This window comes from Callorhinchus milii, unplaced genomic scaffold, assembly GCF_018977255.1.
Source record: "Callorhinchus milii isolate IMCB2004 unplaced genomic scaffold, IMCB_Cmil_1.0 Scaffold18, whole genome shotgun sequence".
Taxonomy (NCBI): domain Eukaryota; kingdom Metazoa; phylum Chordata; class Chondrichthyes; order Chimaeriformes; family Callorhinchidae; genus Callorhinchus; species Callorhinchus milii.
The window spans coordinates 2,926,992-2,942,417 of NW_024704759.1; the positions used below are offsets into that span (position 1 = coordinate 2,926,992).

Below are 15,426 nucleotides of genomic sequence, written 5' to 3' on the forward strand. Positions count from 1 at the left end.
GATTAAAGCGTTCCGGGACGCTACCCTACCCTGCGTGAAGGGTGCTATATAAATGCAAGTTTGTGGTGGTGTTGATATGATTATTATATTATTATCTTAACCTGAGTCTGGCCCCTCGCACGCGAATCCCAAGCGCTCTGAGACGCTACTCCGCGTGAGGGGCGCTGTATAAATACAAGTTGCTGTTGTGGCTTTGTCGTTCTTTGCGTTGCACTGGGTCGGGGTCAGGGTTTGCGCTGGAATGTCAGGGAGTCCACAGACACCGATCGCCCTCCCTCATGATGAACGTAACCACAATAATCCTTGCCTTTTGATGTCCGTCCCTGTTTATAGCGAGTCGACCGCAGGTGCTAAGGCTAGAATTGGCTTTGGTGCCCCCTGGAGGGGCAAGGGGGGAATATCAGGCAGTGTGCCACTTCTAATGACAGTGCGAGGGCATTGACATTAGACTATCAACAGGATTGTGTTGCTTTACCTCCCCTCCTCTGGTTTAAGTCACTCTATAATATATAATCTGTTTTATGTTCCCTTGCGTATTGTAAATATCTCTTGCGTACACATCAAGTTTCCTCTTAAATACATCTTAAATCGATTGTTTGCAAATAATTGTTTCATATGCATTGATGGATTAGCTTAACGTATGTATTAATGATTTAAAATAACCCACCAACGTTCACCGTCAAGGCTCAACAACAGCAACAAGTTGCACTCATATCGCTGGCCTTCACGTCGGGAGGTCGTCCCAAAGCACTGGACAGTCGAGGGTTTCCATCCGAGCTGGAGGTTGGGATCGAGAGGGGTGGATGGTGGGAGGATGACCGAAGGCACTATCGAAGAGGAAGGGCTCTCTGTGAAAATAACAAAAAAAAACAGTGAGACTATGAGACTATTTGCCTCCTTCAAGACCCTCCTCTTCAACTGTGCCTTCGATCTCCTTCCCCCCCTGCTCTCCACCCTCCCCAATCATGACCCCCCAGCTCGGGTCTGAAACACTGATTATCCAATGCCTTGGGTTGTCCTCCCAACATGAAAGGCGCTATACAAATGTTGTTGTTGTCCGATGCGTCGTGTTCTTGCAATCAATCAGCATTGTTTCTTTAGTGGCAATAACAAGCTGATTAGACTCCAGCAGTTACCCCAACATACCCTCTGGGCTCCCCCAAGCCTTGGCTCTTGCCAACCTGTGCCTAATACTTTTTGGAATTAGGTAAGCAGGATGCATCCCTCCAGGGCGAGAGTGCATTCCATTCCAACAATCTACTTCTGGAATTCCAGGTGGGATGTGCATATGTTCAGATGGAATTCTCAGTTTGTTTCAGATATTGTTAAACATGGTGATGAGTTTCAACATGTGTCGGACACCTGGCTGACCAAAAAAAATGGTTTGATTAAAGAGCGGTGTGTTTTGTGTTTTTGTTTCTCTCGCAAGCATTCGCAGCCAAGCATACAGATGGCGAATCCAGCAGTGCATTGAGCAGCAGTTCCTGCACAGTGGCCTCCAGCGCTGCTCAGTACAGCCGAGCGGAGCTCAGCAAGCTGCAGTGCAGGCCAGGACTCAGCCGAAAACCCGGGCAGCACTTCAGAAACCTGAGACGTTCGAGCACAGGTGAGGCCTGAATCCCTAGCCCGGGAGTCAGGGTCTTTTTCTCTTCCTGGAATAACGCATGTGTCCGCAATGATTTTTGTGTGTATGCACAAACACACACTCTCACAACACCCACCACCACATCACAAACAGAGTTTCTCTCTCCTGGTCAAAAATCCTTCCCAATTAGAAGTTGGTTGTTTACTTCACTGGCTGTTTGCTGTGCGCGATTGGCTGCTGTGTTTCGCCCACTAACTATACAGTCAATTCACTTTACAGTATATTCTGTGAAGCGCTTTGAGATGGCTTGAGGATGTGATAAGGCGCTATATCAAATGCAAGGATTATTATTGTAAAATGCAGTCTAATGACTTGACCGCAATTCTCCATCGAGCACTTTTGAGACGTTTCACGGTATGGAACGCAAGAAGTATTTTTTTTATTAAAGGCCATCATTAGCTCGGATGTTCAGATCACTTTTGAAACTAAACGCTAAACTTTCTAAGTTTGTGAGGATCGAAGGCAGACTTTCCTTTCCCCCGCGCTCAGGCAGATCTCTCTCTTGCATTGCCGATGGTGTTGCAGCACCTCATCATGTGTGCGCGTGTTTGTGTTTCTGCAAACAGGACAAATGAAGCGAAACCGTGGGGAAGAGATTGATGTAGAAACACCTGGATCGATCCTGGTCAATACGAACCTGCGCGCATTGATCAACTCACGGACCTTCGCCTCGTTACCTCTGCACTTCCAGCAGCAGCTGCTCTTCCTGCTGCCTGACGTGGACCAGCAGGTAAGAACCCATTCAATCACGTCATCATAATCGATACACATGTCATCGCTTGTGTATCGAGCTTTGCAGCTGATTGTAAGCTGTGCTGTTTTCGCTGACGCACACCGGAAACTCCTGTGGCGTGTTGGTTAGAGCACTCGCCTCACACGCGAGAGGACCCGGGTTTGATTCCCGGGCAGGGGCAAAACCTTGGTAAGTTTCCTTACTCCACACACCTGTTTACTTAGCAGTAAGTAAGTAGTAAGTAGGAACTCAGTTGTTAGTCAGTTGACGGATGGCTTTTTATTTTTCTTCAAAAAATTTGGTCACTCAATCCAAGACTATTTGTGGGACACTGCTGTCCATTCACTTCACACTATATTCTGTGAAGTGCTTTGAGACATCTCAGCGACGTGATATCAAATGCAAGGATTATTATTGTTGTAAGAATATCCAAATTGGAAACATTCACAGGTTGGGTACTAACCTGTTTGCTAAACACTCAGTGGTGGGGCTGTGGCTCCAATCATGAGAACCCGAGGTACCATTTTGCCCACAACAAGTACTTAAAACGTCCTGAAGTCATTACAGACTTCCTCCAGGACAGGCTAGAGTTTGTTTAATTGCACTTCCACTGCAGTTACTTTCAGCGGCTGGAGCTAATTGGGGCCCTGTTTGGAATAATGAAGAGCTGCGTTATCCAGATTCCCCACCACATCCATAAATTACATTTAAGAATCCATTATTTTTATTTTGAGCAACTGTTGGGGGGAGGGTAGTGAGGATTCTTGTTTCTTGTACCTGAATCCTTCTTGTATTACGATCATATCTGGAGTCGCCCACTTAAAATATATTGCAATCGACACTTTTTTTAACAAACAGTCTCTCGAAGTTGGTAAGAGTCGTCTAATCAATTGTGTGATGTATCAAGACGTTTCTCTTTGACCACATTTTCTCTTCTCAGTGCGCTTTTTGGCTCCCCCCACCCACCCCCTCTCCCAGCCTAGGTGCCCAGCCAACAGTGTGAAGCTCTTTCATGCTGGCTCCCAATGTGAAAGGCGCTGTATATGTAAATGTAAATTGTATTGCAATGCAGGCCGTTTGCCTGTAGCATTTCTTTCATCATTTGTTTTCAGTGAAGTTTCCCATTGCAAGCAGTGAAAGATTTGCAACACCGAACTGGATAATGCTTTAATTGCTGACTGTGTGTGGGGCGGCGGTGGGTGGGCATGTGGGATTGGTGCTGTGATGGGAGGACAGGTGGGTGGTTGAGTGGGTGTTCTGGAAGAATGTGATCAAATGGGCCGAAGGGTCTTCTTCACAATATTAAAATTATACTTTCTGAACACTCCGTTCAATAATTATGCACCGATCCCCAGAGCTGCAGACTGCCACAGTGTACCTGCATTCAAGATTTATGAATGAACAAATTTTAAATCTTAAAACACGTTTGGAAATGTGCCCAATAATAGTGAGCTGCAAAGATCTGTTCTTTTCCCCGAGCTAATTCTTTCAAGCTCACCAATTCTTGAAGGAGGTATGGGAGGGAGCGAGACAGGGACTGTGGGATGGAGGTCCAGATGGTGGGGGCAGAGTGGCAGAGGGCTCACTCGTCAATGGTGGGGCAGGTGAGGCGAGGGACGTGAAGCAGGTCGGAGCCCGCTGAGCGGAGGGAGCAGGCAGGCTGGTAGGGGGTTAGAAGGTCGCAGAGGTCGGAGGGAGCAAGGTCATGGAGGGCTTTGAAGGTGAGGACCAGGATCTTGTGCAAGATGTACCCTCTGTGTGATGGGAATCCAGTGGAGTCAGGCGAGGATGGGGGTGATAGGGTTGTGGAGCCTGGTGCGGGAGAGGACACGGACTGCAGAGTTCTGGATGATCTGGAGGGAGGAGTTAGGGAGGCTGACAAGCAGGGAGTTTGCGTAATCGAGCCTGGATGTTATGAATGTTTGTATGAGGGTTGTGGCGGCCTGCGATGTGAGACAGTGGTGGAGCCGGGTAATGTTACAGAGGTGGGGGAAAGGCAGAGCAGCTCATGACACGTATGTGGGATAGAAAGGACAGTTGAGGGTCAAACGAGACGCCAAGGTTCCGGACTGGCTTAATAAGGCAAGAGCAGTAGATCTGTTTTTCTAGTGGTAAGAAGGAACCCAGTTGTTAGTTGATTGGCGGATTGCTTGCTGGAGGTAATAATCTTTCGGGGAAAAAAAGAAATGTGGTCACTCAATCCACGACTGTTTATGGGACACTGGCAGCTGTGTTTCGCTCACAAAACACACAGTCCGTCCACGTTACAAAATATTCTGTGAAGCGCTTTGAAACGTCTCAACAATGGTAAGGCGCTGTATCAAATGCAAGGATTATTAATATTATTCAGTCACCTTGAGAAGCCCAGCTCTGACCTTTAGCTGCTCCACACAGTGTATATTATAATCATCCTTGCATTCGACACAGCACCTTTCACATCGGGAGGACGACTTGACTCGCTTCACAGGACTTACTGTAAAGGATGCAGCAACTGTAGCAGAATGCGGCAGCCGATCAGCACACAGCAACATCCCGCAAGTATGATCAACGTCGGTAAATTGTCTGCGAACGCGATTTAAAAACCCTGACGGGTGCGAGGCTTGTGTGCGAGACTCAGGCCAGTGGGTGGAGCTGTCTGCAATAACTGGACTCGAAGCTTTCAGATGTATGAGCTGTGCTCGATCTGAAATCATCAATGAATAAAGGCTTTTATTTCCCCTCCTCGTCTCCAGAAGAGGTTTCTGTTCTCCCTCGAGCTGCTTGGAGTCGACCTCCTGCCTCTCTTTGTAGACTCATTATCCGCTTTCACAATTTCCTTCGCTCTGTGTAGCACTCGTTAAAAGGACTTCCTGAACCCGGGCCATTTTCAGAGTTCCCTACCAAACCCAGCTATCCAGTTTAGGCAAGCGTCCTGGAGGCAGTGCAGTGGAGAGCAACTAGGATGATCCCCAATGTTAACAATAATAATAATCCTTGCATTTAATATAGCGCTTTATCACATCTTCGAGACGTCTTAAAGTGCTTCACAGAATATACTGTAAAGTGAATTGACGACATTTTATGGGCAAAACTCGGCAGCAATTGTGGACAGCAGTGTCCCACAAACAGTCGTGGATTGAGTGACCAAATTATTATTATTGTTTTTTAAATTATTTATTGTTAGAGCAGTAACACTATGAACTTTGGAACAGGATTCGGCCAGTCATTCCCTAGAGCCTGATCCACCTGTGAGAGCGCCTTTGAGCAATGAGCTACGAGCAAAGATTAGACAAAGCCAGGACTCTTCAGGCTTGAGAAAGAAACGTCTCAGATGGGAAACACACAAAGGTGTTTAAAATATTAAATGGAATTGGAAAAAGTGAATCCGCAACAATAGGTTAGAATACACCCAGACAATGAGACGAGCTGACTTTGCTCACAGGTGGGTGATGTGAACTGTATGACCATTGCTGTTTGGTTTCGTATCCATATGGTGTCTCAACATGGATGGGCCTTGCGGTGGTTGAGACAGGATCCATGTCGTGTCGGCTTTCGAGAGGGAACGAGACAGATTTTTTTTAAAAAAAAGTAGGAAACTGCAGGGGCGCTGGGGGAGGGAGGAATAGAGGTGTAGGAAAAGGCAGGTAAATTCACGTGCTGAAGTAGGAGCAATGAGCCCCTTTCTGGCTCTGTGACCTGTAACCCTATATCAAACTGTCCGCTCAGCAGGCTCTGGCCTACTCCACATCCCACGCCTGTCCCGCCCCACCATCAGCGGTCGGGCCTTCAGCCTCTCCACCCCCTCTCTTTGGAACTCCATCCCACAGTCACTTCTCTTCGCTCCCTCCCTTGCCTCCTTCAAGGCACATCTCAAGACCTTGCTCTTCGACCGCGCCTTTGGTCACCCTGCCCTCCACCTTCCCTGATCCTAATCCTCCCCACCCCCACCCCTCGGTCGTGTCCAAATTCCTGACGTTCTCCCGACATGGAAGGTGCTATGCAAATGTAATTACGTATTTAATTTTCCTTTTTTTCAAAAATTCTCGTTTCAGGTCGGGAATGACGGCACGATGCGACTGTGCAGCTCGGCCCTCAATAACGAGTTTTTCACATCAGCGGCTCAAGGGTGGAAGCAGCGATTAGCAGAGGGTAAGTATCCCTCGCTAACCTTGCCACGTACAACCCTACTTAAAATGGCGTCCCATTGCTGCACGGCTGTTTGCGGCACGTTGCTGTGCACATTATTGGCTGTCGTGTCTAGCCACAAGATGCATATTCAACAACCTGTTGCAGTAAATCTTGTCGAGCACTTTGAAACATCCTCTCACCATAAAAGCCACTGTATCACAGTGGGTTGGACTGGCGTATGCACACGTTTACTCTTTTTCTCTCTCTAATTAAAATAGCTTCTCTGACACTGCTACAATCAGTGGCAACTTGAGTCCAAAGGTTGTGGATTCAAGCCCCCTACGTCAGGTCTTTGAACTCAGTCCAGACTGATGCTATGGGGCTGTGCGCTCAGCATTGTCGGAGGTGCCATCGGGAGGATGTTAAAGATCCCACGGTTTTAGATTATTGCATCATTTTACCATTTTTGTTCTGAATGCAGCTTTGATTTTATTCAGGGTTTCTCCAGTTCAGCAGTGCGTATCCTGGCCTACAATTCCCCCCAGATAGAATCACTGTATGGCCGTTTGCAGGGTAGTGTGCCGTGTTTGACTACAAGGTGCACAGTCACCACCCATTACAGTAAATCCTCACTTTGAAACGTCCTCCCACCACGAAAGCCACTATAGCACACAGGGTTGACTCGATTTCATTGTCACCTTTGCACTAGTTCAGCTCCATGGAGACCCCACTTACCTTCTCCCCTCCTCCCCTGGAAGATAGTCACTAATTGGTTCATTTGACATCTGACAAGTGCAGGATTCACTGTAAAAGCTTGATCGGCTATTTCGTCCACAAAATACACAAGTCAATTTGCTTTACAGTATATTTTATGAAGCACTTGGAGATGTCTCAACGGCATGATAAGGCGCTGTATTAAATGCAAGTATTTATTAAAATGCAGCGATTGCTTTGTGGGCAAATGTAGCAGCCAGATTTGTGCAGAGCCTTGAAGCATTTTGCAGCAGTGTAATGCAGCAACTGTATTTTTTTGCAAACGGGTGGTTTTCAAAGTGTGAATTTTGTAATCTCTTTTTTAAAAAAAATTATAAGAATTGGCGTGCTCTCTTTGTTTACTTAGCGTTAAGTAGGAAGCTGGTTGTCAGTTGATTTGGCGGATAGCTTTCCGGGGGTAGTAATCCTTCAACAACAAAACAAATTGGTTACTCAATCCACGACTGTTTATGGGACGCTGCTGGTTGCAATTAACTGTCGTGTTTTGCCCACAAAATACCCAGTCAATCCACTTTACAATATATCCTTTGAAGCGCTTTGAGACGTTTCAATCAGGCACTATATCAAATGCAAGGATAATTATTATTACTATTATTCGTGCAGGCGAATTTACACCCGAAATGCAGCTCCGACTCCGTCAGGAAATGGAGAAAGAGAAAAAGGTGGAACAGTGGAAGGAGAAATTCTTCGAGGATTATTATGGACAGCGGTAAGCCTTGGGTTTTTCTCCCAATCTGAGGGCCCTGCCTTGATAGACTTAGCCCCCGTTTGCCTTCAAGTTGAAAGATGGAGCATAATTATTTGCAGGAAAATATCCCGAAGCCGCTCTTTAATTTGGAATGTTGTTTTCTTGAAAGGAAAGTAACTTCCAGTGTGAGAGTGGATTCTTAGAAATTTTCCACAGGGATTTGTTTGGCTCTTACGTGAAAATCGTGGTGGGTGGGGGGAAGGAGAAGAAAGGTAGAGGAATGCCTAATATGAAGTTGGGGGGTGGGTGTGGAGGGAGGGAACAGATAATTTATGAAGGGAGGGGCTCGAAGGAGTTTGGGGATAAAGCAAGCAGTGGGCTTGGAGCAGTCTCCTCTCAACGATGTGAAAGGCGCTATACAGTATAATTTGTTGTTGCTTTGTGAGCTGATGGGCCAAGTGGCCTTCTGCGCTGTAAGTGTCATTGTTTCTAACTCCCAGAAGGGGGAAGGGTGCCAAAAGGCTGGGTGGGGGTTGGTGGGGAGAGACAGAGAGAGAGAGAAAAAAAATTAGATGAGGGACTTCAGGTAATGAATGACCTGTAAAACGCTTGAGGAGACTTGTTCTGATTGTTGTTTTGTTTGGGTGCTTGTTGACAGGCTGGGGTTGTCCAAACAAGACTTGGAGCAACAAACTGACTGCCGAGCGGGCGTGGGGAACGCAGCCAATTCCCAGCCTCCGCACAAGGCAGGACCGTCCAAACAGCCCAGCCCCCAGCACAGGCCCGAGGAGAGCCTGAGGAAATGCACGAGAAGCGCAAAGGCAGAGCTGAAATGCCGGGTGAAGCGTGCCGTCCTTAAGGAGACGGAGCTGAGCCCTGAGCCCCAGCCCGAGCCCCAGCCCAAACCTGAGCCCAACGAGTCGGCTGATGTTTCGTTGCCGTCTCGGGACTCAAGGGGACGCGAGAAATGCTCACAGGAGGTCCAGGTGATCGAGCCGCCTGGCGCTGCGAGGGTTAACAAGAGCGAGCCTTGCCCTGAGAGGAACAGGGAGGAAGCGATCCCAAGCAAGTCCGACCCCGACCCCAAACCAGCCCCGGAGAAACCCGTGGTGTCCCAGGAGAGGCCCGAGCGAGACCCAGAGCCGGTCAGCCCGCGGCCGGTCAGCCCGCAGCCGGAGCCGGTCAGCCGGCAGCCGGAGCCGGTCAGCCGGCAGCCGGAGCCGGTCAGCCCGGAGCCGGTCAGCCCGCAGCCGGAGCCGGTCAGCCTGCAGCCGGTCAGCCTGCAGCCGGTCAGCCTGCAGCCAGTCAGCCTGAAGCCGGTCAGCCTGCAGCCGGAGCCGGTCAGCCTGCAGCCGGAGCCGGTCAGCCTGAAGCCGGTCAGCCTGCAGCCGGAGCCGGAACGGATTGACGGGGAGCCAGAGCGGAGCGGCGAGAGGGTGGAGCGGAGTACCGGACAACCGGCCAGCCTCCCCAGGGACCAGACCACCTGCCTGAGCGCCAGGGCTGCCGCCTGGAAGAGCGAGCCAGAGCACAGCTGCGCGGAAGCCAAGGAGCAGAAGAGGAAGTCGGCGGAGCCCAGTGCCTCCACCTCCGGCCCCGAAAAGAAGCCCAGGCTGGACGAGCATCAGTCCTTTCGGACCCCAATTGATAGCTTTCGGACAGAAAGGGAACAACCAACGAGAGAGGAGCCAAAGGTGCCACCTATTAGGGTAATGGGCTTTGTTGTTATTGACATTATTAATACTTATTATTAATATTATTGTTGTTGGTATTGTTATTAATATTATTAATGTTATTATTAATAGCCTCTTAATTGTCGAACCCACATGCGGGAAGATTCCGTTTGTTCTGCTGTTGCTCAAGGACTGGTCAAAGTGGCTCATTCTTCTGGTTTGGAGCATAGTGTGAGGAGGGGTGTTCCCCTCCCTCACTCCCTCACTCCCTCCCTCACTTTCTTCTTTCTCTTCCTCTATCCTCTTTGTTTGTCCCCTCTCTCTTTCTCTTCTCTTGCTCTTTCCCTCACTCTCTCATTCACTCTCTTTTTCTCTCCTTCCAAACTCCTATCGCTGCATCCATTCCTCATTTTTCTCCGAAGCTCGCTAGTGAAAATATATAAAAATATAAGACTGCAAACCAAGCTCAGGGGAGTGGGGGGAGTTTACACCAAAAAAAGATACACCGTATGCAAGGTGAAAAACAATGTCCCCTCTCCCCTCCCCTTTCCCCCCCTGACCCTATCTCGGGTCTGAAATGCTGTACACTGTCCAGCGCCTTGGGACGTCCTCCCGACGTGAAAGGCGCTATACAAATATAATCTTGTTATTGTTGTTGTAAACATCTCCCCTCCCGATTAATTCCATCTGTATGGTTTTGCATTCCACAATTTCACAATCCCCGGTCCAACCTTCTGGCTGCCGAGACGCATAAGCAATATTTTTGTGTTTCCCTTCCAGAAACGTTTATTTTTTTATAACATTTATGGTTTATGGAGGGAGCGGGTGGGCCGGATGAAATGGGGGACGGGGGGCTGATGGTGCCGGATGAAATTGGTCACCAGTTGGATTACCCTAAGGGAAGTTTCCTTATTTTGTGCGGGGGTGGTGGAGCACGCTCCCCAATCTGTTCTGGGTCCCAGTCCGTCCTGGGTATTCGGTGGAGGGGGAGGCGGAGATGGAGGCCATTTCGGTGACGTGTCCGGTTTCTCATTGGCAGATCCAGCTCTCAAGAATCAAGCCTCCGTGGGTCGTCAAGGGTCAGCCAGCGTACCAGATCCGGCCAAGGATCGTCAGCCCGGCCGGGGCAGGACCAGGCGGTGGGGGAGGAGGCAGCCGGGAGAGGACGGGGGCCAGGACACTGGCCGACATCAAGGCCCGAGCCCAGCAAGCCCGAGCCCAGCGGGAAGCTGCGTCTGCTGCGGCCGCCAGCGGGGGAGGGCTGGAGGGGGAGGGAGAAGGTGCTGGTGGTGATGGGGGAGGTGCCATTGCCCATCCCGACGGAAGAACAACGGCTCCTGAACCGAGTGTGGCACAACATCAGCCTGGAGCACAGCTACGCCAAGCCGGTGCCTCGGGCAGCACAGAGGAGCCCGGGATTGGCCGCAGCGCTGATCGTAAGCAAAGTGTTGTAGCCGAGGATCGCGATCCGGCTCGGTACAGTGTGTTAGCGGCCGACAACGATGATGACCGGCCGCCGGGACCCGAATGCGATGTCCCATTAGTCGTTTCCCCGACCAACACCGTTGTCGAGGAGGAAGAGGAGGAGGAGGACGGAAACTCCGGCCGCCAGACTCTCGTCCTGTCTCTCTCCCAAACCGACCTCCGTGTCCAGACGCCTGATTCTGTCGACCTGAGTGGCGATGGCTTCCTCCCGGAGACTGAGGAGACTCCGTGCCAAGCCACGGAGCCCAGCATCGCCGTCACCATAACAACAGCGACCGCGACACCAGGGTCGTCACCGAGCTCCGGCTGTGAGACCGACGCCCCCAGCTCCACGGATCGCCCGTCCTTACCGTCAGCTCCTCCGATCGAGTCTCCGGAAGCCGAGGGTGGGATTCCGGGGCCGGGCATGGTGGCGCCATCACCGCCCGAGCCGGTTGAGACCGTGGCCGAGGGAAGCCGCTGCTGCTCGGAGCTGGAGGAATGTGATCGGTTGGAAGCTGGAACGCTGGGAGAGAGCTCGAGCGGACCCTCTTTAGTGGAGCAACGAGCAGGCACGTCAGTGATTGTATCCGCTTCCCCCCCAGCAAAGGGAAAGCTTCCTGCACCGGGGGAGGGGGCTGTGAAGGAACGGGACACCGAGCAGCGGCAAGCAGAGGAGGAGGGGGTCCGACCGCAAACCGAGCCCTCGGTTTCCCTCCCGGAGCTCGGCCCCCGCGAGCGCTTGGCCAGCAGAGTCCTGCAACGAAGCGGGGGATCGGACACCGACCAGAGCCACGCAATGAGGAGTCAGCTTCTCACCGGCAGCTTCCCCCGGCACGATCTTGGAGAAGGTGCGATGGACCACGCACGGGGTCCCGATTGCCCTTATGTCAGCGACAGTGCGGAATCCTGCCCGGGATTCCCACGGCTGTCCCAGGAGGGTCCACGGGAGCGAGCCCCAGATCCGACATCAACAACAACACCGCAGCCGTACCCGGCAGAAGCCCCATTGCTGCCCGGCGCTGACGGCCACAGGAGGCCAGGGCTGGGGGGCTTGGGCTCGAGCCGCCCCCTCTCGTCGGTGGAGGCCAACAACCCACTGGTCACGCAGCTCCTGCAGGGCAGCCTCCCCCTGGAGAAAGTGCTGCCTTTGTCGAACTCCAGCACCAAGCTGGAGATCACCCGGCTGGCGGGACCCCCACCCGAGAGCCCCCCGCTCCGGCCTGAGCCCAGTCCCGGCCAAACAGACCCCAGGGGCGGTGATGAATCGACCGAACTTCATCCACACAAAGCACCGGCCAGGGAATCCCGGGACATCATAGTTCAGAAACGCCCGGAGCTGATCAGGCAGTGGGCAGCCACGTTGCCCAGAAAGCCCCTCATGCAGACTCGGGTGGTCCTGGAGCGGGAAAGCAGGAGCCATGGCGAAGGCTTCATCTCCCAGGAGCAGTTGAACCGGGCACTGATTCTCTCGGGGGCGGTGGAGGAGAGTGGCGTACGGGGGCCGCAGGCCGTCTGCGGCTTCGAAAATGGGGGTAAGGAGACGGGCTTAAAGGGGCCCTTGAACACTCGGGGGCCCGGCTCACAGAGAAGCGGCCCCGAGACACTGAAGCAGATCGGAGCTGTGACCGGCTACTATGTCCCCAGCGGGCGCCTGGACGGGACACGGAACGCCATCTTCGGCTCCGTGATCGCAAAGGCCCGCGGTTACCCCCACCTTGCGGCACACAAGGACGGGGGCTTCAGGGTGACGGAAGTCATCAAGGTTCAGTCCAAGGGCCCGGGGGCCGAGCACCCGGAGAAGCTGGTGGGATTGGTGGGCACGGATTGTCTGCCCGCTCTCGCCCTCCGGAGGGACTGGCTCCCCAGGCTGAGAGAGGGCTTTAAAGTCATCAAAACCGAAGGCCTTCCCGCCTGCCGAGGGATGAGCAAGAGCCAGGACATTGTCAGCCTGAAGGGGGGGACCCACTTCCCGCTGGATCCCAAAGACAAGCTGCGGCTGGTGAGCTCGGTGCAGGTGGATAGCGCCATCGGGAAGGCGATCCGTGAGAGCGGGCTGCAGTTCCAGCGCTCGGCGGATTGCTCCCCGACCCCTTCGCCGTTCAGCGTTCAGCAGCAGTTGTACGGGAAGCTCCCGAAGCTTTCCTTCAGCTCCACCGGGTTCAGCCACATCGCCAGCGCCTCGGTATCGGAGCTCTCCGCCGGGAGCTTCCCAGCTTCCATCGCCGGGAGCATGATGTCCCTCAGCCAGAAGGCGAACTTTGCCAGCCACAACTCTGCGCTGTCTGGCCAGACTTTTGCCGGCAACACCAGCGTGGAGGAGATGACTCTGAAATGTTCCTGCCGGCTAAAAGCCATGATCATGTGCAAAGGCTGTGGGGCATTTTGTCACGACGATTGTATAGGACCGTCTAAGCTGTGCGTATCATGTCTTGTGGTAAGATAGTGAAGAGATTTCCCAATCTCCGCTGCAGTAATGTGGGTTATTATAAGCATGGTGAAAGTGCAACATATATGTATCAGAGTTACACATCACGGTGTATAATTTAGCCTTTTTTTTTAACTTTTTTTTGTGGGGTGGGGGGAGGGTTGAAGGGGAGAGAGAGAGTGTGTGAGTGAGACCAGTCTGTCCACTGTACATAAATGCAAAGTTAGGTGAATTCTTTTGAAAGTCTGTGCAGAACAAGCAACTACCCGTGTGCAAAATCATGACTGACTCAGCTATCCGTTGAAGATCCTGTATTTTATTTCATGCTTTTTTTAATATATATATTATTATATATGTATTAGGGTTAATCATACATATATATATATATTTTAAAAAAGTCTCTTCATTTGCCAGAAATGTGTGTTATATAAAAAAGTCAACAAAAACTCAACGCTCTCTATGCACTGATTTTTTTTAATATATTATTTCTGTTGTCTGTACAAAAGAAACTTAAAACACCAAAAAGTCTCATTGCTGTACAGTTGCTCGCAGAGCGAAGCGTGAGGTTTTTTGATGTTGTTGATGATGCCCTAATAAAACCTAATAGTGTTCAACTTTTATTACCTCATTTTTTTTTCCCCATTCCTCTCCATTTTATGTTTGTTGCAATGCAACCTCCGCATTTCCCCCCCCCCCCCCCCCATCCCACCCTTCAAACCAACAAAAGTGGCACATAGTCTTACTGTACATGACATGTATATTTGTCATCTGCTTTACATGGTGTCCGTATTTCTCGATTAAAGAAGGACTTGGAGTGGGGAATCTGAAAAGCATTTGCCGATGCAGCAACTGTCTAAATGTTTTAGGGTTTATTTTTGTTTTATTTGGAGTCCTATAGTGTATTGGTCAGAGCGCTCGCCTCGCAAGCGAGAGGACCTGGGTTTGATTCCCGGGCGGGGTGAAACCTTAGGCAAGTTTTCTTACACCACATGCCTCTGTTTAGTTAGCAGGAAGTAGGAACCTGGTTGTTAGTCAATTAGGGGATTGCTTTCCGGGGGTAATAATCCCTCCCCAAAAATAATTTGGTCCCTGAATCCACGGCTGTTTGTGGGACGCTGCTGTGCACAATTAGCTGCCATGTTTCACCCACAAAATATACAGTCTGTTGATTTTACAGTATATTCTGTGAAGCGCTTTGAGATGTGATGTTAAATGCATTTTTTTTTGCTTTTGTTTTGTTCTACTCCGATTTGCTTGATCGCTTCTCTCTCTCTCTCTCTCTCTCTGTCTCTCTCTCATACACACACACACACACACACACGTACGCACACTATTTTTGAAAGAAGTAAACTACAACCTGTGAACAGTGTTAGCAACAGCGATGCAAGCTTGTTTAGGTGGCCTTAAAGTAGTAGTTTGTATAATTTTCTCCCTCCGTCCTGTTAATCCTCCCTGTTTCCCAATTCCTTCTCCCCTCCCCATCTGAAATTGCTAAGAACAATTATGATGAGAAGTATTTGACTTCATTGTCTGTCCTGAGACTCATCTGTTTACCAAAGACATTCTGCAAATATAAATTTTATTTACAAGTGGTAAAGCTACAAACTCATTCTCAGGGTACATTAATTAATTTTTTTGTTAGCAATCATGTCTTTCTCGTTTCTCCTCGGTGTTTTTTTATTTTTTGTTGTGTATCTCAACTCGGTTGTGTTGACTTGAGTAAATGCCTGGGATTTATTGGTCTTTTGATGAGTGGGTGATCTCTTGTCTGTAATATGCTGTATTTTTATTTACACCTTTACACAGTATTGAACATTTGTGTAGTAAAATGAATAAAACGCATTGATTATTGCGATGTAGCACCTTTGCGTGTTCACTGTCGATCTCTTCATTTTGGAAATGTAAGCCAGAGAC

At 50.4% G+C, this 15,426-nt stretch overlaps 1 protein-coding gene across 1 annotated transcript in view; it reads left to right on the forward strand.

Annotated features, from left to right (window-relative positions):
* Positions 1 to 13,872, forward strand: part of LOC103173111 (ASXL transcriptional regulator 1) — a 35,554-nt gene extending 21,682 nt beyond the window's left edge. Inside the window, exons 8-13 of the mRNA XM_007885779.2 lie at positions 1,430 to 1,606; positions 2,212 to 2,375; positions 6,410 to 6,506; positions 7,863 to 7,968; positions 8,606 to 9,656; positions 10,660 to 13,872. Of these exons, the coding sequence (XP_007883970.2) occupies positions 1,430 to 1,606; positions 2,212 to 2,375; positions 6,410 to 6,506; positions 7,863 to 7,968; positions 8,606 to 9,656; positions 10,660 to 13,530 (4,466 nt within the window). The 3' untranslated portion in view covers positions 13,531 to 13,872. The remainder of the gene's footprint in view (positions 1 to 1,429; positions 1,607 to 2,211; positions 2,376 to 6,409; positions 6,507 to 7,862; positions 7,969 to 8,605; positions 9,657 to 10,659) is intronic.
* The last annotated feature ends 1,554 nt before the right edge of the window (positions 13,873 to 15,426 follow it).